The sequence below is a fragment of the Microcaecilia unicolor genome, chromosome 2, assembly GCF_901765095.1.
Source record: "Microcaecilia unicolor chromosome 2, aMicUni1.1, whole genome shotgun sequence".
NCBI classification, from domain to species: domain Eukaryota; kingdom Metazoa; phylum Chordata; class Amphibia; order Gymnophiona; family Siphonopidae; genus Microcaecilia; species Microcaecilia unicolor.
In genome coordinates, this window is record NC_044032.1 from 129,897,990 (window position 1) to 129,924,528 (window position 26,539).

Here is a 26,539-nt window from a genome sequence, read left to right on the forward strand (position 1 = left end):
TTTTTAATGACCACATGCTAATGGCAACACTAGCACATGGCCATTAATATGGAAAATCAACCATTTTCTGGCTGCGGTAAAAATGGCCTTGGTGCACAGGAAAGAGCTGCCTTAAGGGCTTGCTAGGGCCACTTTTTACCATAGCTTAGTCAAAGGTCTCCTAAGTGTGCTTGCCTTATTTGAATACAGTTTGAATAACCAAATAGTACGTGTATTGTGATGGAAATCGTCACACAGCCTTGATTATATGATTTGTTATGAAAATCATGATTATAAATTCATATCGGTGTGCAACAAGATCTGCTCTCTTGCAAGTTCCTCAGATTTACTCTGCATTCAGACACTACATGTGGTCTCTATGAACTTCCTAGGTAATTGTTCCCTGAAGTATTCAGTAATTAGAGATCAACACAATATTCATTACCAGCTAGCATTTGTGAGAATTTGAGACCACTTCCTCAAAAAATAAATTGGCTTGAAATATCATTGAATAAAAATGAGTTGCCACACAAATGAATCAAAATAAGGTGTAAGCTTTATTCTGGTTATTACCACAATGCTCAGTATACATGAATCACATGCCACAAATTCTCATTCTTAATAGTCTCAAAGAAGAACAGCAACAGCCATTTCCTTCACTCTCAAAATCGGTAGTCCCTTTTTCTGTTTTCATACTCTATTCCCCAAAAGCAATATTTGATGTTTCTTTTTACTATAGAGACTGTCAGAACTTAGGGGGTCATTTATTAATAGCACTTGCCAACGCTATTATGCATTATTTACCAGAGGGCCAATTGCTTAAAATGGATGTGTGAATCTTTACATAACCGGAGGATATTGAAATAGAAGTCAACATCGAATAATACAAACCACGCTTCAAAAATATATTCAGTTGTATAGTAAAATGTGCTCATATGTGACTACAGCCCAATAATTGAATTAATTTCATAATGGACAAAAAGTCTCATCCAATATAATCATTGCACATTTAAACTCTTTGAAAGTCAAAATTTCACACCTTCAAATTGCCAGTGCAATATTAATCCATGGCTAGAAATGATTCTAATTTATCTTGTATATAACTGTGAAAATCCACTTAGCTTGCAGATAATGCATGGTAAAGGTACAGTATGCTGTTATTAAATGACTCCCTTAATTTTATCAATGACATTTCAGCTTATGACTCATCTTACTGAACCAGATGCTGTTAAATGAACATATTTTAACAAGAGCCAAATGCATTATTTCCCCATGGACACAAAATTAGTACATTGGTCTTGTGGAATGTCATTAAGATCAGTATCATTCCTTGAAGGCTAGTTTAGTGTGATATTTCAGATTAAATAATTCTCGCTGCCTAGAATCGGCTGTAGAACCAAAATCTATTTTAAAACTAAAATATAGAGGGGGGGTTCAGTTTCAGCAGAGCTGACAGCTTTGTTGTAGTATGGTGGGAGCTGTAATTGAATCTGCAGAAGCATAGACAACGATATTGGCTTAGAGCAATTACTCGCACCCAGTGCTTGAGTCACACAGCTAGTTAGGCTTTCAGGATTGTCAGAATAAATGTGCACTGGGCTGGAGTGATTGATCATATAAAGTCTATAGTCAAACTATAAAAAATTGGGAGTCCATATAATGTAGAATATATATTACCCTATTTCTAAAAATCTAAAATCAGTATCCATCAGCGTTTTGCACATAAATTGCTTTTTTGCTTTCAGTATAACACCAAGTAAATGTATTTCATTGTTTGGTTATTCAATATTTCTATTGATCCTCTACTAGGTGTAATATTTGGGGGAGGGGTTGTACATGATTCTTTGTATGGTTATTTTGACACCATGCAGGGTATAAACAGCCTTGATGAGCAGTGAGATTTGCAAGGATCTGGGTCTGCATTATATTTTATATGCAGAATTATAAACAGATAAATATAATTTTAGATACTTTTTCCAAAGCAATTCTGTTGAAGTAGAGAGTAACACAAAGATAAGCATAGGGTAGTACATCTCAACCTTTTTTTATTTTGTGGCACACGTGTGTTTGTTGAATCGTTGTTCCACACCAAACCAAATTCTGCATGATTGTCAACTCCACAACCTTTCACCAACAGGAGGAGAGTAGTACTTTTTACCTGTGTACCCTGTTCTATTTAAGCATATGGGACCAACAGCTCTTGTGAAACTGCAGAACCCCATATTTTCAAAGATCAAATTGAAACCAGTAGCAGAGACACACAAGAAGGGGGGTGGAGGTGTTTCTGTTGAGTAAACTTGGGTCGCTTCTGTATAGTGAGTAGTTCATTTTGCTAAGGTAATGGAGGATTAAGTGATTTACCCAAGCATCAGTGGTATTTGAACCCTGGTTTCCCCTGGCTCTCAGCCCTCTGATCTAACCATCAGGCTTACTCCTCCACACTTATGCCTAGCCATATCCCTATTCATCACCAAGGACGCTCCCAAGGCACACTGGTTGAGAAGCAGTGGCATAGAGACAAACTACCAAAACCTATAGGTACTTTCATACATTATGAAATGTGCCTAAAAATATACATTAGTCTTAGGCTTTTTAATCTTATTTTCATGGGTATAGCTTCATACATTGTGATTATTTCATCTATTCCTGTAATGTAGGAGGAAGTGGTAATGTCCAGTGCCTTGCAATAATTAAGCTCTTTGAGTTTGGATGCTGCTGCTTCATGTTGTTAAACATTTCAAGATCATCGTCATCAAGCAGCCAACCGTATATTTGAATTGTTACAAGGCTGGGCAGCTTAGAGACACACTGAACAAAAGCCATCACTGTTGTGGCATGACATTTGATTTGATGAGTAAACAATTTACACACATTCAGTTCAGCCAAGTTTGGCAGGTTGTCCAGAGTTTTAAAGAAGTTTCTCCATCCAACTTCTGTAACGTCATTACAGATGACGAGCCAGAGATTTTGAAGGTTTTGAAGATAGCCATCCTTGGCTGCTTTTGCTGAATTTAAGAGAGAATAAGACATAGAGTAGTGTTTCATAGGTTTTAAATAAGTGCTGGAAAAAGTAGCATACATGAAATTGTCACACATTTTAAATGCTTTGGTATTTGTAACTTCATAAAATCATCCCTCTCACCACCATTGTCAGGCAGCCACCATTTTTGTACATTATCCCCTGGATTCAGTAAATGGCACTCAAATTTGGGCATGGATCCCAGATTCCTGTGCAAACTAATTGGATAATGAACTGTTATTGACATTAATTGACACTAATTAGGATTTGCATACACATCTGCTTCACGCTATTCTATGAATGTAATTATAAAAAACCCAGTGCTCTAAAGTTGTCAAACATATAGAAAACAGCTATCTACTAACGGACCTCAGGGATGACTCATTTCACACAAAGTACAATAGCCTTGCAACTCACACATTTCTTCGTTGGCCCATGAAACATTTGATAGATAAACTTTTAATATTTTTCTTTTTTCATCAAAACTTATCTTAATCATAAATATCTCTCACAGGACGATGGCCACGGAGGTCCATGTTCGTAGATAGTTGTTTACTGTGTGTTTGACAACTTTAGAGCACTGGGCTTTTCTTAGGACATTTGCATGCTATTCTATAACATTACATGCCTAAATTGTTTAGCATGCAACTCAAAAGGGGGTTATTCCCCAAACATAGGTCCAGTGTTATTTGCATCAGTTGAGCGCAAAGATTTACACCAGGTTTCAATAGGCTTACGTCCATGTGCCCAAAGTTGGGCACAGGAATCAGTGCTACACATTATTCTGTAAAGGGCACTTGGAGCGCCCTTCCTAAAATGTGAGTTTAGTGTGGATCTTTCTGGCACCTAATATTGGGTAATATTTACTAAATCTGGCCCTAAATGTTTCCATAGACTTTAAAGGCTGCTAAACTGTGAAAATTACATTATAGGAGGTCTTTAGAGTCTGTTTGCCTTCACATGATGACCTCTGTGTATCCAACATCTATACCAAATCACAGCAAGGTGACCACCATAATAAAAGTATAGGAAGAAGGGAACAAGCAAAATATATACAGGGAAATTATATAAATGGCGCTTAAAATTGTGAACACAATTCATAAACCTAGTAGTACCAATAAGAGGGCACAATCAATTATTGGTGTTAATTGGCAACAATTTGAATTTATGTGCACATCTTGCTAAGCACTATTCTATACAGATGCGCATGCAAATCATTTACCACAACTGAAAATGGGGTATAGTGCCATTTTTAGAATAGCACTCAGTGTGCATTTTTTGGGGCAGTCAAATTTGGGTGTCATTTACTGAATTTAGTCCAAATTGATTGCCCAGGATAAAAAGATGCCTGGCTTTAAGTTTAAACTGTAGGGCAAAAGATAGGAGTAGCGATAGTGAAAACACTTCAGGTGATAACACCCAGGTGCAGGAATAGGCCATGGTGACCATAGCAAGGAGTAAACCATAGAAATTATTTAAAAAGTTAAGTGGACTCCTGAAAATAAAAAAGAAATATGGTATTGCTACTTTTGTAATTCCAACACAGGCTCACACTCCCTGTGTGAATATACCGTGGAACTCCCACCCAGGCAGCAGCTAATCAAATATTTCTAATGTGGAGAAAAAAAGCCTCAAGAGTTGCCGCCCCGCCAGTCCACCTCAGCGAACTATAGGGCTAGAGCTCAGCATGCCATCGTGTAGCTTCAAAAAAAAAACTCCACATATATATACTGTTTCTCATCAATACTGTTTGTAATCTGCTGTCTGCTTTGTGTGTCCACTATGACTTTTATCAATGTACTGTATCTTCTTAGTGAAACCTCTTAAAGTGACCCAAGTTGTATTCTAACCATTGAATGCAAATGTAACAGAGTTTATCAATAAGTTGCCCCAAATCACTTAGCTCAATATTGTCGCTAAAGTATCCATCATCCAACGGCACTTCTCACTTTATAACCCGACAGGGAGCCCCCGTTTCGCAATTGCTGCGTCAGGGGGAATTTCCAAAGTTATTCACAAAATTGCATCCACTGCCATAACGCTCCGTTTCCATCTTAGATGGAGCGTTATGGCAGTGGATGCAATTTTGTGAAGAATAACTTTGGAAATTCCCCCTGACGCAGCAATTGCGAAATGGGGGCTCCCTGTCGGGTTATAAAGTGAGAAGTGCCGTTGGATGATGGATACTTTAGCGACAACAACATAGTAACATAGTAGATGACGGCAGAAAAAGACCTGCACGGTCCATCTAGTCTGCCCACGATAAACTCATATGTGTATACCTTACCTTGATTTGTACCTGTCTTTTTCAGGGCACAGACTGTATAAGTCTGTCCAGCAGTATTTCCCGCCTCCCAACCACCAGTCCCGCCTCCCATCACTGGCTCTGGCACAGACCCCGTATAAGTCTGCCCTCCCCCATCCTAGCCTCTCAACCACCAACCCCTCTTCCCCCCACCGCTGTTACATTTGCATTCAATGGTTAGAATACAACTTGGGTCGCTTTAAGAGGTTTCACTAAGAAGATGCAGTACACTGATAAAAGTCATAGTTTGTAAGCTCTTTTGAGCAGGGACTGTCTCTTTATGTCAGGTGTTCAGCGCTGCGTGCGTCTGGTAGCGCTATACAAATGCTAATAATAATAATAATGGTTTGCAAGGGGAGAGATGGAAGAGTAAATGAAAGACTGGGGAATAAAAGGAAAGGGAATGGGATGGCCTAGGTGAGGAAAAAATATGGAAAGCTGTAGGTAGATGCGAATAAAAAAAAAGGAGATTTAAGAATGAATTCAATCTGAATGGGCAGAGAGGCTGAAAAATAGAAAAAAAAGCTAAAAGAAAAGGATCAGTGTTAGAGATGTAGTGGAGGATGTGAAGAAGACAGGAGGAGAGAGAAAAACAAAATGAACAGGAGACCCTGCAAACAGAGCCAAGAAAGCAGTAACCACAAATTGAGACCTAAATGATTAGAAAAATTAAATGGCCAGACAACAAAAGTAGAAGAAAATAATTTTAATTTAGGGTGAAGTAGTGTGGTAGCCAAGTTAGTCCAGTGTAATGACTAATAAATTACAATAAAAGAAAAGACAGAAAAATTAGGTGATACTTTATCATTGGACTAATTCAATATATTTTTTTGACTAGCTTTCAGAAGCCAAAACCTGACCTGAAGAAGGTGGTTTTGACCTCTGAAAGCTAGTCAAAAATGTATTCAATTAATCCAATAAAAAGGTATTGTCTTATTTTCCACTAGTAAAAAAGGCCCGTTTCTGACACAAATGAAACGGGCGCTAGCAAGGTTTTCCTCGGAGTGTGTATGTTTGGGAGAGTGTATGTGAGAGTGACTGTTTGAGAGTCAGAGTGAAAGTGTGAGTGTGTGAGAGAGAGAGTGAGTCTCTCCCTGAGCCCTGCCCTCCCAATCCATGGTCATCCATGTTTCTCTGTCACCTGCCTCCTCCATTCATCCCTATCCTGCATTTCCCCTCTCTGCCTGAGGCCTGCCCTGCAATCCATATCCATCCATGCCCATCTGTCCCCTCCATTCATCCCTATCCAGCAATTCCCCTCTCCCTGAGTCCTGCCCTTCCAATCCATGCCCATCCATGCTCCTCTGTCACCTGGCCCCTCCATTCATCACTATCCAGCAATTGCCCTCTCTCCCTTAGGCCTGCCCTGCAATCCATATCCATCCATGCCCATCTGTCCCCTCTATTCATCCCTATCCAGCAATTTCCCTCTCTCCCTGAGTCCTGCCCTCCCAATCCATGCCCATCCATGCTCCTCTGTCCCCTGCCCCCTCCATTCATCCCTATCCAGCATTTCCCCTCTCTGCCTGAGGCCTGCCCTGCAATCCATATCCATCCATGCCCATCTGTCCCCTCCATTCATCCCTATCCAGCAAGTCCCCTCTCCCTGAGTCCTGCCCTTCCAATCCATGCCCCTCTGTCACCTGGCCCCTCCATTCATCCCTATCCAGCAATTGCCCTCTCTGCCTGAGGCCTGCCCTGCAATCCATATCCATCCATGCCCATCTGTCCCCTCTATTCATCCCTATCCAGCAATTTCCCTCTCTCCCTGAGTCCTGCCCTCCCAATCCATGCCCATCCATGCTCCTCTGTCCCTTGCCCCCTCCATTCATCCCTTTTCAGCAATTTCCCTCTTTCCCTGAGCCCTGCCCTCCCAATCCATGCTCCTCTGTCCCCTGCTGCCTCCATTCATCCTTTTCCAGCAAGTCCCCTCTCTCCCTTCCATGGCCCCCCTCGCATCCATGCTCCTCTCTCTCCCATGTCCCAGCCTGGCCCGCCCTCTTCTCCCCCCCCCCCCCCTTCGCATCCATGCATCCCTTTTTTGTTTTTTTTATTCTTTTTAACTTTACCTCCGTGGCGTTTCCGGCAGCGAAGCGTCAGGGAAGGAGGCGGCGCTCCCGACGTCTAGCTTTCCCTTCGCTGTGTTCCGCCTTTTTTTGAAGGCGGAACACAGCGAAGGGAAGGCTAGACGTCGGGAGCGCCGCCTCCTTCCCTGACGCTTCGCTTCCGGATTTGTTTGTTTAGACGCGAGGGCGGGGCAGAGACGGCTGGGTGGCTTCACACCACGAACGCCACAAACCCTACAGCCAGGGACTCAGGGAGTGACGTCAGATGGCTTCAGAACGTTGTCCTCATTAGAACGTTCACGGTGCATTTTATTATATTAGATTATTTGTTTTTGTTTGTTAATCTGTAATATACTGATTGGAATGTGTCAGTTTTTGAAGGTTACATCTGTTGACTTTATAGTTTGAACAGTATAGGGAGCAATGCATCACTGTTTCTCTTTCTTTGGTGTTGCACTATATGCAGTCTGGCTTCCTGGGTGTTCAGTTTATTTCTATTTTTAGTTTGTGACTAGTTATTCTATACTTTGTGAAGGTCTATTTGTATTCTGCATGTGTGAAAATGGCATTGAATGACCGGTACTAATCCATTAGTTTTCCCAATAGGTGTATTGATATTGTACTGCCCACTGCAATATGTACAATGCTGCCTTTTCCTGGGTAGACCCTTGTGTGACTCCTGGAATTTAGTGCTGTATAGTATGGTAGAATTGCCTTATAGGTCCTGAATGACTTTTGTAGGGTTTTGTATTCATTCACAATATGTATGGTAATGAATTGCGGATTTTGATTTAGCTAATGCTCTTATCAGTAGTAGATGAGTTACTTTAAAGTACATTAGATATTTTCCTGTCCATGAAGGGCTTACAGTCTTAAGTTTGTACCTGAAGCAATAAGGGTTAAGTGACTTGTCCAAGTGGCAGTAGGATTTGAACCCTTGTTTCTCTGGTTCTCAGACAGCAGAGAAGAAGGAATCCACTGCAAAAAGCAGCCAACAAACCAAATAAAGCATCAAGGGTCTTTAAGAATGGGTAGACAACAAACTTTATTTAGGGACCTGACATGGGCCATGTTTCAGCAGCTCGCTTGTGGCAAGGGTCTTCCTTAAGGCACTGGGCTGAAAAAGGGGGCTGGGTGGTAGAAGGGGGGAGGGAGAATAGAGAAAGGAGATGATGCTGGATGGAGGGGGGCACCAATTAATAGTTTGCGGGGGGGGGGGGGCACCAGAGACCCTAGCACTGGCCCTGATATTACTGGCACCTGCATAACTCCTGGCTCCTCTTTAACGCCATCCCCAATGCAGCCCCTGACCTGCCCACTTTTTCGTTAGGCGGTCTGTAGTGATATTCAGTGGCACTGTCTAGTTAAGTGCTGCTGAATATCACCACTTAGGCGGTGGTAAGTGATTTAAACAGGCTGGAGAAGCTCCTACCTGCTTAAATCGCTTTAAATATCAGCCAGTTAGTATTTAGCTCACACTTTTCCAGTGGTAGTTGAAGATGAGTTACATTCAGGTATAGTAGGTATTTCCCTATCCCTAGAGAGCTTACAATTTAAGACAATGGATTGTTAAGTGGTTTGTCCAAGGCCACAAGGAGTGTCAGTGGGATCTGAATGCAGTCTCACTGGTTCACAGCCTACTACTCTAACCACTAGGCTACGTCTCCACTATGAGTCAGGGGCATAGCCAGATCTCGAAGTGGGAGAGGGCCAGAGCCCAAGGTGGGGGGGGGGGGATATTTTGGTCACTGCCCTCTTCTGCTGCCACCCCCCCTCCCGTCGCCTCACTGCCCCCCCTCTGCCGCCCACTGCCACCACTGTACATCTTGGCTGGTGGGAGTCCCCAACCCCCGCCAACTGAAGATTTTGTTCAGCGCTGGTCTCTGGCACCACCACATTGCCTGCCCTGCTCTCTCTTCCTCTCGCATCCGGAACGCTCCTTTTAGTGAAACTGAGAATGCTCAATTTCACTAAAAGGAGCGTGCCCAACACGAAAGGAAGAGAGAGCAGAGCAGGTAATGTGCCAGCACCGCTGCAGATAAGCGCTGGACGAAGTCATCAGCTGGCAGGGGTTGGGGACCCCCGCCAGCCAACCAGGGGCCCAGAGCAAATTTGAGGGGCCCAGGCCCCCGTGGCCTCACCTAGTTATGCCACTGCTATGAGTGCTGTAAGTGGTACTGCCCAGGGCCGTGCCTACACAGTAAGCGGGGTAAGCACCGCAGGGGGGCGCCGTCCTCTGGAGGGCGCCTACCAGCACCTTTTTCCTGAGGTCAGCTCACTTGCAAAATGTTTTACCTGAAGCTGTGATTCTCCTCTCTCCCCTGCCCTCCCCTCTTCAACCGCAGTGCTCACTGAGGCAGGCAGGCTCTGCTGAAGTTGTTTGAAAGAATACAACCAGTGCTATTTTTGTCTTTGGTGTGGGATGAACTCCTCATTCAGGGTGAGCTTGAACAACATTCAAATTAAAGAAAACAGCCAGGTTTGGAGGGAGGTGTGCAAGTGAGACTGGGGAGAAATAAAAACTAAATAGTGTAATTGTTAAAATCTGTAAGTGGTTCAAAGTTTTTGGGTTTTTTTCTCTGAGCTTGTACACCGAGAGAGGCATGACTGGAATGATGTTTGCATAATTATCAGGTAACCGGATAGCTACAGCTAAAAGCCATTTCATTGGCTGATGGTTCCAACAGTAGTTTTAGAGGAAGTTTAGCTGACGTAGTGTAGAAGAGCTGGTAAGTGAAAATCTGATTCTTTTTTTGGTGTTTGTTTTTATATAAAAGATTCTCCTTGGATAGGAAGAGTCTGTGATATGTGAAAATATATTTTGCTTTAATGAAATTGCTAAAATTTAGAGTCAGAGACTTAACAATGATCAGAAAGTCACCAGACAACAAAGGTAGAGAAAAATCATTTTATTTTCATTTTAGTGTTTGGAATATGTCCACTTTGAGAATTTACATCTGCTATCTTATTTTGCAACGTATAGCAGTTTGTTTCAAAGAATATTGCTGACAATTCCTGTCAGTGTGGCAAGTGGTGAGTGATCATTTTCACGGTTAAAAATCATAAAAAACTTGTAAAAAATGCCTGTTTCAAAAGGGAAGGAAACGGGCACTAGCAAGGCCATCCCCCACCCTCCCTCCCTCGCTGTTCCAGACTCTGCCGTCCCTCCGTTTTCACCCCCCCTTTCTGCGACCCAGTTGACCCCCCTTCTCGGCGAAAACCGTCCCCCGCCGCCGTCCAGTACCTGTGCTGACGGGGGAACCCCAACCCCCATCAGCAGAAGTCCTGTGCTGGCCTTCGAGGTGTTGCTTCTTCAATGATTTTGTGTCCAAGTTGCTCTGCGTGCATCTGACATCAGACGCACGCAGAGAAACTTGAACCGAAGATCATTGAAGAAGCAACGGCACGAAGGGGTTCCCCGTCAGCACAGGTACTGGACGGCGGCGGGGGACGGTTTTCGCCGAGAAGGGGGGTCAACTGGGTCGCGGGGGGTGCAGTGGGCTGTAACACAGGGGAAGGAGTAGGGAAACACGATCCGTGTGTTTCCCTACTCCTCCCCTTGCTTTGGTATCAGCTGTCACTGACGTCAGTGCGTGCCTGCCTAGCAGACCACCTCCGAGAGAGGCACGGTCCCAGGCACATCCTGTTGGAAGTGAGAATTATTATATAGGATTATTTGCGATCTAGTATTTCGCAAGAAAGGCTTGTAAGCCTTGCCATGATTGCTATTGAGAATGATATATGTTCCCAGTTAGATATCAAAGATTTAATTACTAATTTCGTGAACATGAAAGCACGAAAAGCTAAGTGGTTGTAAACCCTCTATTTGTTCAGCAATCCCACAAAGATGCACTCCATCTTTCAGCTTCTATTTCCTTTGCATCTTGTGCCACACGGGGTGGGGGAGGGCGCCAACTGATAGTCTGCAGGGGGGCACCAGAGACCCTAGGCACGGCCATGGTACTGCCTAAAATATATTCACACGTATTTGCTTTGCTATGCTAGTATTCTATAAAGGAAAGAAGACCCCTTTATAGAATTGTCTTCTAATTTCTGAGCTGTGGAAGAGCAGTTCTGTCCTGGTGCCATCAGATGGTATCACCCACTCATGTGCCACTCATTTCTGCTTGTCAATGGAAAATATGTTTTACATGCAGAAAGATCCCGCCCTTTATATGTAGATTTTAGCAAAGCACAGTTTGGGGGCAAACAATGCAGATTTATCCCAAGATTGTAATATATTACAAAGATGTGGTTAATACCTTAAGTTTCATGGTAACTTACCCAATTCCATAATGCTCTCATCATCCAAAGAATTGTTAAATTTTAGGAATTTAAGACGAGGTAGGTGGGGAAACTGATGTATAATTGATTTTGCAGCATGGAGTGTTGCCGTTCCTTCAGGAAGTTCTAGCTCCTCCAGATGTACAAGAGAACCTAAGACATTTGCTGTGTAAAGCAGATTTTTGTTTATTTTACATTTACATATTACAAGTAGGTTGTGAATTTATTAAAAGAAAAATTAGCACTACACTCAAATCTCTTTACCTTTTTTATATCTCTTCATTCTATGCTGTCAGACAGGAGGCCTAAATGGAACCTAAAGTCAGTGTAGGGACCAATGTATACTGTCTATTTGGATAATAATGCAGCACTGTATCTTGGCTGTATTCTCCAGAAATAACCAAACTAGCCTTCATAAGCATAAGTCCCAGTGTCAGTATATGATCAACAGGGAAAGGGGTACCTCCAATGAGGCCAATGAGCACCGACAACAAACTGATGATAAATTCTACACATCATTTGAGGATGTGGCTCATGAGATTTGTATCAGTCAAGTATTTGGCTTTAAAAGGGGGTTGGACAAGTTCCTGGAGGAAAAGTCCATAGTCCGCTATTGAGACAGACATGGGGAAGCCATTGCTTGTCCTGGGATTACTAGCATGGAATGTTGCTACTATTTGGGTTTCTGCCAGGTACTTGTGACTTGGATTAGCCACTGTTGGAAACAGGATACTGGGCTAGATGAACCATTGGTCTGACCCAGTATGGCTATTCTAATGTTCTTAAGTAATTACACTAATACCTACTTTATGGAAGTAGCCCAAAAACAAAAAGTACAGTTTCTTGGGCAAGACATTAACTTATGAAAAAGCTAGTTCCAGTTCTGAAAATTAGCTTAATATGTGATATGGCCATAATGCACCATTTCATATCATAAGGCTTGTAGATGCTACTCATGCAGAACAGTATTCATCCTTTCAAAATGATACTTAGCCTATTTTGTGTTTGAGTGGGCAAAAGAACGAAACAGCCACTCTTCAGTAAGCTAGAGAGGTTTTTCAAAGACCCATCAAAATTTCAAGGTAAGAGAAAAACTTCTAAAATAATTTGGTCATTCTAACACAGGATTGACCATTTTCTAGGAACTAACTTCTTTCTGAAAGAATGTTTTACATATGGCTCCAGAAAAAGGAGGCCAGATTGAACCAGTCTGGGTTTTACTTGCATTGCATTCAATGGATGTAAGATCTGCACTCAGTCTCTCCCCTTTTTTCTGGAGCCATATGGTAACCCTTTTGAGCCATGAAACTACTGCCAGGGAATATACAATGTTCATAAGGGCTAAAGTCATGTAAGATCCTTATGATGGATTAGCTAGCTCTTCAGTCACTCATTTGGATGTCAGCGATGACAATTAGTCAATTAGTAGTATCAATGATTGATTAAAAACAAGAAAATCATTATTGCTGAATAAGATAGAGTAACTAACTTGTGCTATGCATAGTGTTGGTCGGTCTGCGTAGGGGCCTATTCACTGAAAATGTTCAATATTGCTTAATATACCGCAACTTAAAATCTGACAGCATCAATTAAAGGCTATACTGTAGAAAAACAGAGTATGCAATTTCATTTTTCATATGCAAGTGGTTCAAAAAACCCTCCTTGAGAACTCCCACTAGGTTATGTTTTCACAATTTCCAAAATATGCACATTACCCTTATGCATATCCCAAAAGCTAGATCTGCTGGGAGTTGTTTGGGCCTAGATTTTGGACCCATTGACTGTAATATAAGGATAGGCTTGAGGTGGCGGTAAAAGGAAGGAACATTCTTAAATTTATGTTTCCAAGTCTTATTCTCCCTAAGGGCCTCTTTTATTATATCCCGCTAGTGAATGGGCTTTGTTGGCTTTACCACACTGGGAGCTGCTAGCGCAGCTTGATAAAAGAGGCCCTAAATTAGGTAAATACGCTTTGAAAAGGTTGATAAAAGTGACTACTGTTTAAAGTGCTATTTGCAGCAGTTTTGAAAATTTTGGTTTAAAATCTATTTCAGGCTTGCTTGAAATAAATTATTGCATGCTATCCAGAAGTTTAGTGTAAATTTTCTCCCAGATCAAACATCTTAGATAAATTAAAATCCTAACTGAATGCCAAGCCAGGCCAAATTCAACCCAGGTTTCCCAAATGCAAACAGATTTGTCTTCCTTATTTTAATCTTTCCTTAACAAAATACTGTAGGGTCCTTTTACTAACACGTGCTTACCACAGCTTAAGGTGTCCCATGGTAACTGTGCAATCTGCGCGCCCACACCATTCGCTAAAAATATATCCTATATAATAAAAAGCACCTCCAACGTTCTGAAGCTGACTTCGTGGCAGTAAAGCTTTGAAGGGTTCGTGCTGCCTGTAAGCCTGTATCCATCTCCTGTAGTGACGTCACGTACTTCCGGGTTCGTAAGCAGCAGTGACCAATCACTAGAAGGGAACGCTGCAGAGTTGCCAGGCAACGGAACGCGACATCACACGCATGAGGGTGTCGTCGTCCCTCCCTTCCTCCCTCCCTCCCTTCCAGTTCCAGCCCACCTCCCTCCGAATTTTAGAAGTCATCTTCACTTACCAAGTTGGGGTTACGGCGGCCGCCAGCAGCGGTAAAAGGCGTGCAGGCTCAGCCCTTCTTTCTCTCTCAGCTTTGGTCCCGCCCTTGCGGAAACAGGAAATGAGGGCGGGACGACCAGAGCTGAGAGAGAGAGAAGGGCCAAGCCTGCACACCTTGTACCGCTGCTGACGGCCGCTGTAACCCCGATTTGGTAAGTGAAGATGACTTCTAAAATTCGGAGGGAGGGGTGCTGGAACTGGAAGGGAGGGAGGGAGGAAGGGAGGGACGAAGACCCTGGAACTGGGAGGGAGGAGGGAGGGGGACCCTGAAACTTGGAGAGACAGAGGGAGGGGGACCCTGAAACTTAGAGGGAGGGAGGGAGGGAGGGAGGGAGGGAGGAGGGATGGCCCTGGAACTCGGAGGGAGGGAGGGGGGACCCTGAAACTTGGAGGGAGGGAGGGAGGGAGGGAGGGAGGGGGGCCATGGCACACACTCTCATTCTCACACACACACTCTCATTCTCACACACACACTCTCTCTCTCAGAGACACACTTGCATCCAATCTCAGTCTCTCTCTGTCACACATACACACTCGCACATTCACTCTCTCTCTCACACTGTCACTCTCACACACACACACTCCCAGGAAAACCTTGCTAGCGCCCATTTCATTTGTGTCAGAAACGGGCCTTTTTTTACTAGTATATATATATTTTATTTCATGGAGGAGGCATGTGTGGGGGTGGAAAGTAGGCATTTCTGCACTAACCGTGCTAGCAATCCTGGCTTGGCAATGCCGACAAAGCTCATTCACTTTGGTAAAAGAGGCCCTTAGTGAGTTGACATTAGCGTCTCCTAACTGATTAGCATATGAGACCTTACCACCTATCAAATAGGTGGCATTAAGGGCCCACGCACTAGTGGCAACATTAGCGCCTGGCCATTAATGGAAAATAGCTATATTCCAGCTGCGGTAAATACTGGCCTTGGTGCACAGAAAGACCTGTGTAAGGACACGCTAAGGCCAGTTTTTGCTGCAGGTTTGTAAAAGGACCCCTATAGCTCCTAAAAAAGAACCCAAACATTTCAATCAATGAAGAACAAAATACTTCCCTTCTATTTTCAGTTACATTTCTTTGCCAGCTAAGTAACTACAGTCATAAATGACTGTACATTGTTCCTTCCTATATTATTGAAGGGTTTACCTATCTCTAGTACTGTGTACAAGCCAGATTGAGAACCTGCTGAGTATGGGCACACTGTTCAAATGGTGTGCTCAGGCCCCAGGCAAAAGAGAGAGGACAGAAGCTGCCCTTGTGGAGACCCTGCTAGCCAGCGACTGACATTGAACAAAGGATCCCCTTTTGATTCTTCCACTTAGAATCCTCCTGGACACTACACTCTCTAAGCTACAGGTGCATGTCTTTGGTGCTGGGGAAGCAACAGAAACCTCTGAGGGAGAAAGGCAGGTAAAAGATTTAAAATAATAATAAAAAGCAAACCATACCAATCATCTTCAAGGCTTCCTTATTACTGACATGTTGACTAGAGAGGATTAATACCTTAAGAGATGTAAAATGCGGCAATGCAGAAGCTAGAAGAAAAAATAGGTTTACAGACATTTTTAAATGAGTCATATATTAAAACTCTATTTCTCATTGTGTTGATATTATTGTAATGTGTGCAATCCTTATTTGGTGGTGCAGCAATGGTCTCCAGTGCCCGGGGACCAATGTTTGCATTTGCACACAGCGAATTTCTCTAGTTCTGGATTAATGTTTCTGTTTGTGCCTGACCTCTCTCCCAGCCACCCAATCCCTGCTGACAGTAGGACTGCATAACTGCTGGCGTGGTGGGCCCAGTGCTTCTCTAATCCACTCTTCCTGCCCACAGAACCTCTACTGCCCAACTCAGATCAACTACTTTGCCTGCATAGTGCAACACAGATCTCTGTAGTGTAAAATGTGATTCAAGACACTGGCAGGATGCAAGGAAGAAACCGGAGAGAATAGGAGGGAGAGAGCTGTATAGAAGCAGTGGCATAAGAATTTCTACATAGTTAAGAATCAGGGTTCAAACCTAATACATAATTGGACATTATATACCATTTACAGCAACACAACTTTCCTTCACTGCTAGGAACTTTATGAAGTAATAGAAAACCATGCAAAAAGCATTCCATGACAGCATTAACTGCCAAGATTCACATACCATACCAAGGTCCTGCCAAGCCCTTGCCCCTCCTTAACAGGAAGCTGTTACCATGCCCAAGAACCCCAATGCCAGATGGCCTATTTTAGGTGGGCCTGAGCCCAAAGTGGGCAGGCACGAAATTCTCTCCTCCAAGCCCTGCTCTCTTCTGACTGCCTCTTTGCCCCCCACCAGTTGCCCGCAAACCCAAAATATTAAATACCTGAACTGGTGGGATCCCCAAACCCCGCCAGGGAAAGATTTCCTCCTCAGGCAGCTAGCACTACTCCAAACAGCAGCCAGCAGTACTTGTCTGGAGTCGACGATGACGCCAGCAGCCCACATATGCTCAGTGATTACACATTACAACTACTACTACTACTACTACTACTATTTAGCAGATGCGCAAAAACTGAGCATGTGCAGAGGGGCTGCTTTTGGATCAGCTTGAGGCAAGTGGTGCTGGCTGCCATTTGGAAAAGCGCTGGTTGGTCAAGGAGGAAGAAGCCTTCAGCTGGCAGGGTTTTGAGTGGGCTTAAGTCCAAATTAGGTGGGCCCTGGCCCACCTGTGGCTACACCACTGCCCAATACAACTCCTACTGGGAAAACAGAACAAACCAGACTGCTACAGATTCTTCCACAGAAAGTAACCCTAGCAGAATCCAGTCACACACAATGGGCATGGAGAGTCCTTCTTAGGACTGGTTTTCTCAATTTTTAAAAAATCTAAATTTTATAGTTAGGAGAAATGGAGAAACATCAAAAACACAGAGTCCTGGTTGTGATCTTCCCCAGGGCTCATCTCTCTCATCCATTTTATTTCATGTATTTCTTAGTTCACTAGGAATGGAAATTTGGGCATTGAATTTATCCTATAATATTAATGTGGATGATGTTTGGGCGATAATCACCAAAGCTTATCAAAACTAAATATGCCTTAATATGATTTTAAATTAGATGAAATCTTTTACCCTACAGCTAAATGCACTAAAGGGCCCTTTTACTAAGGTGCATAGGGGTCTACGTGCGTCCAATGCACATCAAATTGGCACTACCATCTGGCTACCACATGCCCTGGGCAGCAATTCCATTTTTGACGTGCACCCAAAACATACGGTAGAAAATATTTTCTACTTTCTACCAAGAGGCGCTTATCCGACAGTAATTGATGCGCACTGGATGCTTACCACCCAGTTAGCGTGTGAGACCTTACTGCTAAGTCAGTAGGTGGCGGTAAGGTCTCAGGCCGAAAATGGATGCATGCTGGTTTTCATTTTGCCACACGCCCATTTTCTGGCACATTAAAAACATGCCTTTTGCCAAAAGCTCTGAGGAAATGGACCAGCACACATCAAAAACATGAACCTATGCCAGAGCAGGCCACTTTTGGGCATGTCTTAGTACAAGGGCCCCTAACTGATTAGCACAGGATGCCATGTGAGCCCTTACTGCCTACAAAATAGGGATGGGGACGATATACTGCCTTTCTGTGGTTACAATCAAAGCAGTTTGCATATTATATACAGATACTTATTTTGTAGCTGGGGCAATGGAGGGTTAAGTGAATTGCCCAGAGTCATAAGGAGCTGCAGTGGGAATCCAACCCAGTTCCCCAGCATCAAAGCCCACTTCACGAACCACTAAGCTACTCCTCCACTCCAACAGGTGACAGTAAGTGCTCATGTGATAATATTTTTTAATGGCTGTGTGCTAACGGCAACATTAGCACATGGCCATTAATTTAAAAAATGGAAAACTGGTCATTTTACCCCTACAGTAAAAATGGTTTTAGCCTGCAGGAAAAACCCTTGCAAAGGTGCACAAGGCCACTTTTTACCACAGCTTGGTAAAATGACCCCTTAGAGCTGCTTTTGGGAAACGTTTCTCTACCAAATTCATAATTATTTGGGGACTAATGATTTTAAAAGAATAGCTCAATCCATCATTGTCATGTGTAGTATTTTGGTTTGACAAAAATATCTTTAAGGAGGGCTCAACTTCTAAAATATGTGGTGGCAAAAATTATTTTATTTGAAACAAACTTTCATAGAGTTACACCTCTATTAAAACAATTACATTGGCTCCCATTCCCTCTTCGGATTGATTTTCAAAGTTTTATACTTTATGTTCAAAATTTTAAGAGGCCCTTACTAAAGCTTTGTATGCACTTCAGATTTCTGCTGTTGTGAAAAGAGAGTATTTTTGTATTACACTAACTTCACTATGTCTGACACTTTTTTGAGGCATTGCATACAGTGATCTATGCCTTGTTACTATCTTGTGCTGATTATGGCAATGTAGAATGTGCAGGAATTACTCAGACCAATTTGAAATTGATGCAGACCCTTCAGAATACTGCCATTCGATGTTGGGGAAGGTGGGGTGGAGGGATTATCTGTGTATTACGAGGTTAGGTTTAAGACTCTTGTGTTAGTGCACAGGGCTGATTATGAAAAGTTCCCACCTCCCTTGCTGATTTGGTCATCCCTTATGAGCCATGCAGACTGTTGAGGATGGTGGCAGATTTAAGGTTGGAAGTCCTAGCGCCATCTAGGGTGCATTTTTTTAATTTGGCACCTACAATGTGGAATGGTCTCCTTGTCTGCTCTTGAGAGTTTGTTAAAGAGGTTTAAAGGACAGCTTAAGGCTTATTTTTTTTTAGATTGCCTTTGGTATATGCACTCGTGGAGGCGAGAGGTTTATTAGATGTTTACCTTTTGTTGTTATGATTGCTGTGGTATGGATGTTCTTTCCTTTCATTGGCGTTCTTTTTTGCCAAGATCTGCAAAGCCAGGCAGTATAGCAAATGTTAATAAATTGTAAACTCTAAAAGTATCCCAGCCCTTACACATGCTGGAGGTTTGGCCACAACCCAGTACCTCCTTTGCACAGGATCCTGTTAAGCAGGGGCAAGGAGCTGGTGGTGGGAGGCGGGACTGGTAGTTGGGAGGCGGGGATAGTGCTGTGCAGACTTATACGGTCTGTGCCCTGAAGAGGACAGTACAAATAAAAAAGTAGCACATATGAATTTATCTTCTTGGGCAGACTGGATGGACCGTGCAGGTCTTTTTCTGCCGTCATCTACTATGTTACTATGTATATGACTTGGCAGGACCTTGGCGTGGTTTGTGGCAGGCACTCAACTCCCAGCTTTGCTCCAGAGGTATGGCATGGCACTCTCATCAGTCCAGCACCTGGGGAATGGCTCCCCCTCTCCCCTCCTTATGCCATAATAGACACAAAGGCACAGCTGGAGATTCAAAGCCATCTTGTGCCCTGGGATGGGAGAACAATTTTCCAGAGCATTAGGGTCTGTGCTTCTTTTGTATCTCTACCTCTAGGCACAAATCGCACAGCCATAGAAGGTTAGGCTTGTTCCAAAAACAAATGTTTACTAAGGTGCATGTGCAATATGAATTACTTTACAGTGGGTTCACTTTCTAGTGTTATCCATTACAGAAACAAAATCCAACAGGCAGGCAATAGTTTTCAGTCACTGAATTTATAACATCTTTGGGGTTTCTCTTCTCCCACACCTACAGCAAGATACTCTTTAGACATCCTCCCTTAATGCGACTCTCCCTGTATCTATGCCTGGGTAAAGCTGCCAAAGGGGTCTTTTACTAAAGATTAGCTCGAGTTATCTGCAGCAGAGTTCATTTTATTCCTATGGGCCCTGCTGCAGATAACTCAAGCTAATCTTAAAAAGACCCCCCCCCCCCTCAAGTTTCTTCTTCAGGCAGGAATTTCACATTTTCTGATTAATGGTAAAATCTCCTCTTGGCTCCAGATGGTTCGTCCTTAGAGGAAACTCCAAAACACACTATCTACCAACGTTGCAGAAATTCTTTCAGCAAATTCACATAACTGGCAGCTTCCCTATGTTCCATACTGGAATCCACATTTATAACAAAATTGGGCAATCTCCATTTAAACAAGGAATAGAGTGCTTAGTATCATCTCTTGTTTCTTTCACTTAAAATCCTCCTGGACTCTAACCTCCTGATCCTAAGGCTTAGCTGCTCCTCCCTGGCATCCAAGCAAATTTTCCTGGAAATGAGTCATGAAAAAAGAATAAGGAACTTCCTGGTCTCCTTTACCACAAACTACACTGTCTCTGCCAGATGCCTCCCAGTTGGGGAGTGTCTGTACAACCACTAACCCTTTTTCATTATGCCACTTGTAAGTGTCTGTGGAGACACATAAGTAACTCACAAGGGGCAGGGGACATTTTAGGATCTCTTTACATGTATTTGCCTTATTTTGCCATCCTGAAGAAAAGTTGCATTACATCAAATGGTAAAATATAAAATGAAACCTTCTTTATGTGCCATCTTACTATTTGAAAATATACATGCCATTTTAACCCAAATAATATAATAATGTAAATTTTAAGCTTACTATCACATGCTTATCTGAATTAACTGATGTTCAGGCTAGCAAAGAGTGCTACCTTTGTGGTCCAACTTCTGACCACCTCTGGCAATCTTCTGGGGACTTTGCAAGAGTTTCATGCTAACACATTATGTTGCTTGTTGTACCATGGGATTTTTCTGGAAGTTTCATATGCTATACTAAGTGTTTCCCAATCCTTGGACTCATTCCTTCAGCCTTTAAATCCACAAGTGGCCATGTTCTCCATGCCACAAGCATCTCAGTTCTGCAGCCTAGCCCTTGAAAGCTCTAAGGCATATCTACCCTGCGGTCAGTTTACCTCCCACATGCTGACACTACTCTTTTGCAGTTCTGACCTTATTATTTCCTGGTTTCCATTTTATTCCTGATGTATCATGTCTGATAGCAAGAAAGATGCCTTCTAACAACTGAATAAATAAAATCAGGTAAGGAATTTTAAATTAATTTAGGGGTCTTTTTACTAAACTGCACTCTAAGGCCATTTTTACTGCTGCCAGAAAATGGCTGATTTTCTATTTTTTCTATTAATGGCCCTGTGCTAATGTTAAATTGAAAATCAGGGAAAAGTTTCCAAAAAAGGAACATTCAGTAAATATAAACACCTGGAAACTAAAGCATAAGTAAACTGTTACACATTTGTAAATAGGAGGAAAAACCTCAAGAAGCACCTGTCCCCACTAATTAAGCGGGTGAAAGGGCTAGGGCTTCTTCATCAGCAGAAAAAACCTCCCAAAACTTTAATTCAAACATTCATCTACTTTGTTAGAAATTGCGGATGTTTGAAAAATATATACTGAAAACTCGAGAAGGTACTTAGCTTCTCTCGGGCTCCTCCATAATTAGAACCGTGGTTTTGGGAGATTTTTTCTGATGATGAAGAAGCCCTAGCCCTTTCACCCGCTTAATTAGTGGGGAAAGGTGCTTCTTGAGGTTTTTCCTCCTATTTACAAATGTGTAACAGTTTACTTATGCTTTAGTTTCCAAGTGTTTATATTTACTGCATGTGCTAATGTTGCCATCAGCACAGTGGCGTACCAAGGGGGGGGGGGGCGGTGGGGGCGGTCTGCCCCGGGTGCACGCCGCTGGGGGGGTGCCGCAGTGTGCGCCTGTCTGCTTCCAGCTCGCTACGCTCGCTAAATTCTCTCGTTTGCTGTAGCTCCCTCCTTCTGTCCCAGAACAGGTTACTTCCTGTTCCGGGGCAGAGGGAGGGAGCTGCAGTGAACGAGAGAATTTAGTGAGCGTAGCAAACTGGGAGCAGACAGGCGCGCGTTGCGGCACCCCCCCACCCAGCGGCGTGCACCCGGGGGGGGGAGGTGTCATTTTGCGAGGGGGGTGCACTGCACCCGGGGGGGGGGGGGTGCATCGGCGATCCACTCCGGGTCCCGTCGAGGCTAGGAACGCCACTGCATCAGCACAACCCATTAAAAGAATATAGCACATGAGCACTTACTGACAACTATTTTGTAGGAGTTAAGGACTCACATGCTAATCTTGCACTAACGTGGAGGGGCATAATTGAACGTCGCCGGCCAAATAGATCGCCGGCAATCTATGTTGGCGGCGGTGCTACAGCTGCGGAACCGGCCATCTTTTTTTTCGATAATACGGTTTAGCCCGGCCAAATGCTTTGGAGTTCGCAGGGTTTGAGATCGCCGGTTTTGTTTTTCAGCGATAATGGAAAAAAATGCCGGCCATCTCAAACCCGGCGAAATCCAAGGCATTTGGTCATGGGAGGAGCTAGCATTTGTAATGCACTGGCCCCCCTCACATGCCAGGGCACCCTAGGGGGCACTTCTAAAAATGTTTAAAAAAATACAAAAAAAGCTCCCAGGTGCAAAGCTCCCTTACTGTTACGCTTTCAAAGCTGGAACTGGGTTGTGAGCCCTTGGGCCACTGCTGAGGAGCGGCAGTGGCAGGCAAAACCACCCCACACCAGGGGCAAGGCAGAACTCTGACAACAGTTAGGCTTCACCTGTACCTGGCCACTTTCCACCAGGAGTTGAGCTCCCAGCTTCAGGTGGCCGACAGGACTTTGCAGGACAGGGCTGGAGCAAGATAACAGCTAGGCAGCACAGGGACTGAGTGTCAGAGGGGAAAGGAAGGAACATGGGCAGCAAGGCAGGAAACTGGGCTAGACAATACAACACAAGGCAGGGACAGGACAAGCTAGGGGACAGAAACTGGAAGCTGCAAGCAGCCACTGAAACAGGGAACAAAACACTGACTAACAAGACACAGAACTAAAAGCTGCAAGCAGCCACAAAGCCAGCACACAAACAGAAACTAAACACTGCGATACAAACCAGAAACAAGGCTAGGAAAACAAGTAAAACCTAAACTAAACCAAACACAGACTAACTAGAAACAGGCAAGAATCAAGGCAAGAATCGCAGACAAATCACTGGACTAGCAGAAGTGCAACAAGCACCAACATACCAGGGCCTTAGACGCAATGCAAAGGCAAAGCCAGAAAGTTTCAAAATGGCTAATAAGCCCAGACAGGTAAGACTCAGCTGCAGCAATCACCAGGAAGCTATGGTAGCTGTGCACGCTCAATCCAAGCAAGCAAACCTGGCAGCCTGGAAGATCCGGACCGGACTCAGCTGAAATCTGGAACGAGTGATGGCCCATAGCAGCCACCTGTTCTGGCCACCAGAGGGCGAGGAAAGCACAGACGTAACACTTACCTTGGGTGCTGAGCCCCCAAAATCCCCCCAAACCCACTCCCCACACCTCTACTCCATTACCATAGCCCTTATGGGTGAAGGGGGGGGCACTTATATGTGGGTACAGTGGGTGTTGGGGGGGGGTTTGGAGGGCTCAACACTTAGCACCACAAGTGTAACAGGTAGGGGGGGATGGACCTGGGTCTGCCTGCCTGCCTGAAGTGCACTGCACCCATTAAAAACTGCTCCAGGGACTTGCATACTGTTGTCAGGGAGCTGGGTATGACATTTGAGGCTGGCAAAAAAGTGCTTTATTTTTATTTTTTTTCATGTGGGAGGGGGTTGGTGACCACTGGGGTACTACGAGGAGGTCATCCCCCATTCTCTCCAGTGGTCATCTGGTCAGTTGGGGCACTTTTTTGAGGCTTGGTCATGAAAATAAAAGGACCAAGTAAACCCGGCGAAATGCTGATTATCGCCAGGTTTTATTTTTCCATTATCCACGAAAGCCGGCCATCTGGTAGCCACGCCTATGCCCGCCCATGTCCCGCCTTCACTTCGCTGGCGACACGCCCCCTTGAACTTTCGCCGGCGATCTCCCGATTTGTGTCGGAAGATCGCCGGCAAAAGGTTTCGATTATAAGCTGGATAGTAACATAGTAGATGACAGCAGACAAAGACCTGTAGGGTCCATCCAGTCTGCCCAAGACAAACTCAAAGCATAAGTTAAGATGTAAGTTATGATGTGATACTACATATGTAGTTTCTCACTTCTTTTCTGTTACCACTTTTATGAAGAGGGACTACATCAGCCCTTCTCCTATCTTGTGGAACTTCTCCCAAGGATCTTAAATGCATCCTTCAGAGGACCCTCCAGAACCTCACTGTACTTTCTCAGTATGCTAGAATGTATCTCAACCACCCCATCAGTTAGCGTGTGATAATGTAGTTGCACTGATTATTTTTTTATTTATTTTAATTACATTTGTACTCCGTGCTTTCCTACTCATGGCAGGCTCAATGCAGCTTACATATACAGGTACTTATTTGTACCTGGGGCAATGGAGGGTTAAGTGACTTGCCCAGAGTCACAAGGAGCTGTGCCTGAAGTGGGAATTGAACTCAGTTCCTCAGTTCCCCAGGACCTAACCACTAGGCCACTCCTCCACTCTGTAGCACAGAAACACCCACTCTCTGTCCCAGATACACTCCTTTGTTTAAAAAACATTTAGCATTGTGCACTCAGATTAGGAAATTACCACAGGATGTCTGCACTTGTCCTGTGGTAAACCATTTTATGTTGCAGTAAGCGCGTGCAAATGCTTACCACAGCTTAGTAAAAAGGGTCCCTCAGACCACAGATTGGCTGACCTACATTTCATGTATAATAGTAATTAAAATAAATGAGTTACATGTCAACAGAAATATACAGATATCAATTTGCAATTATTTTTCTTACCAAAAAAGGATATTTCCTTGTCTCCAAAAAATGATCCACTGAATTTAATCTCTTTGAGTTTCTTGTAGGAAGAGAGTGCGATCATCAAGGCCTCAAAATCCGGAAAGGATGTACAGTTCAAATGAAAGACTTCGAGACTGCTGAAGTGTTGAATAAATTCAACTGTAAAATACAAAGATGGATGATGGAAGCATGTTTACAAAGTACATACTTTGGGTTTTAAGGAGCTGGCATGGTCTATTTTGTAACCGCACACCTTACAGTATATGCTGTAATGGATTGTGCCTGTAAGGGTGCATAGAGAGCCATGCAGGGGCATAGCCAGACAACAGATTTTGGGTGGGCTTAGGTAAGAAGTGGATGGGCACCAAATGTTCTCCCCCCCCCCCCCCCCCCCCCCCCCCCCCCCACCACCACCACAAAAATCTCTCAGCTGGCAGGAAAATGCTTCTTTCCACCTTGGCAGTCTGCAGCAGGCATGCGCTGAAAACTGAGCATGTGCAGGACAGGTGCCAGTATTGTGGAGAGTAGAATTTTGTTACTATCAGGGGAAAGTCTTCAGCTGACAGAGCTTGGGATCTCCACCATCTACCGCTAAACATGTGCTACTGTTGGGTGGGCCTGAGCCCTAAGGGCCCACCCAGGCCCACCTGTGGCTATGCCACTGGAGCCATGAAGGGGCATTTTCAATTTGACATCTAAGTCTGACTTTGGACATATTGCAACAAACGTCCAAAATCTGAATAGAAAAGGTCATTTTCAAAAAAGAAACATGTCTATCTTTTTTTCTTTTTTTCGAAAATACTGTTTTGAACAAGGTTTTGTGATTTGGACATTTTGTATTTTGTTCCATTTCTGAAAAAAAAAACCAGTCCAAGTGCAAAACACACAAAATCAAGCCATTGGGATGTAGGAGGAGCCAGCATCTTTAGTAGACTGGTCCCCCAGACATCCTAGGAAAGCAATAGAGCACCCTAGGGGGCACTGCAGTGGACTTCATAAAATGCTTCCAGGTATACATCTCACCATTGCTCCCTCATCTTGTCTGCTGAGCCCCCTAAAACCCGCTCCCTCCAACTGTTCACCACTACCATAGCCCTTACAGGTGAAGGGGGCACCTATATGTGGGTACAGTGGGTTTCTGGTGAGTTTTGGAGAGCTCACAATTTCCTCCACAAGTGTAACAGGTGGGGGGAGGTAAGAGCCTTAGTCCACCTGTCTGCAGTGCACTGCACACACCACTAGACTACTCCAGGGACCTGCATGCTATTCTGATGGACCCGAGTATAACATCTGAGACTGGTATAGAGGCTGGCAAGTAATGTTTTAATCACATATTTGGGGGGTGGGAGGGGGTTAGTGACTACTGAGGGAGTAAAGAGAGGTCATCCCTCATTCCCTCCAGTGGTCATTTAGAGCACCTTTTGGTGCCTTATTCATTATCAAAACAGGTCTAGCTCAAAACATTTTAGTTTTAGTCCTGGTCGGTTTTGTTTTGTTCCATTATAGCTGATAAACGTCCATGGGTTAGGAACGCCCAGATCCCGCCCTTGACAT

The 26,539-nt window shown here is 43.8% G+C and overlaps 1 protein-coding gene across 1 annotated transcript in view; it reads right to left on the bottom strand.

The window, feature by feature from the left end:
• Positions 1-517: 517 nt before the first annotated feature.
• LOC115463100 (baculoviral IAP repeat-containing protein 1-like) overlaps positions 518-26,539 on the bottom strand; it is a 141,990-nt gene continuing 115,968 nt past the window's right edge. Inside the window, 4 exon segments of the mRNA XM_030193312.1 lie at positions 518-2,984; positions 11,654-11,818; positions 15,759-15,845; positions 24,983-25,144. Coding sequence (XP_030049172.1) covers positions 2,620-2,984; positions 11,654-11,818; positions 15,759-15,845; positions 24,983-25,144 — 779 coding nt within the window. The 3' untranslated portion in view covers positions 518-2,619.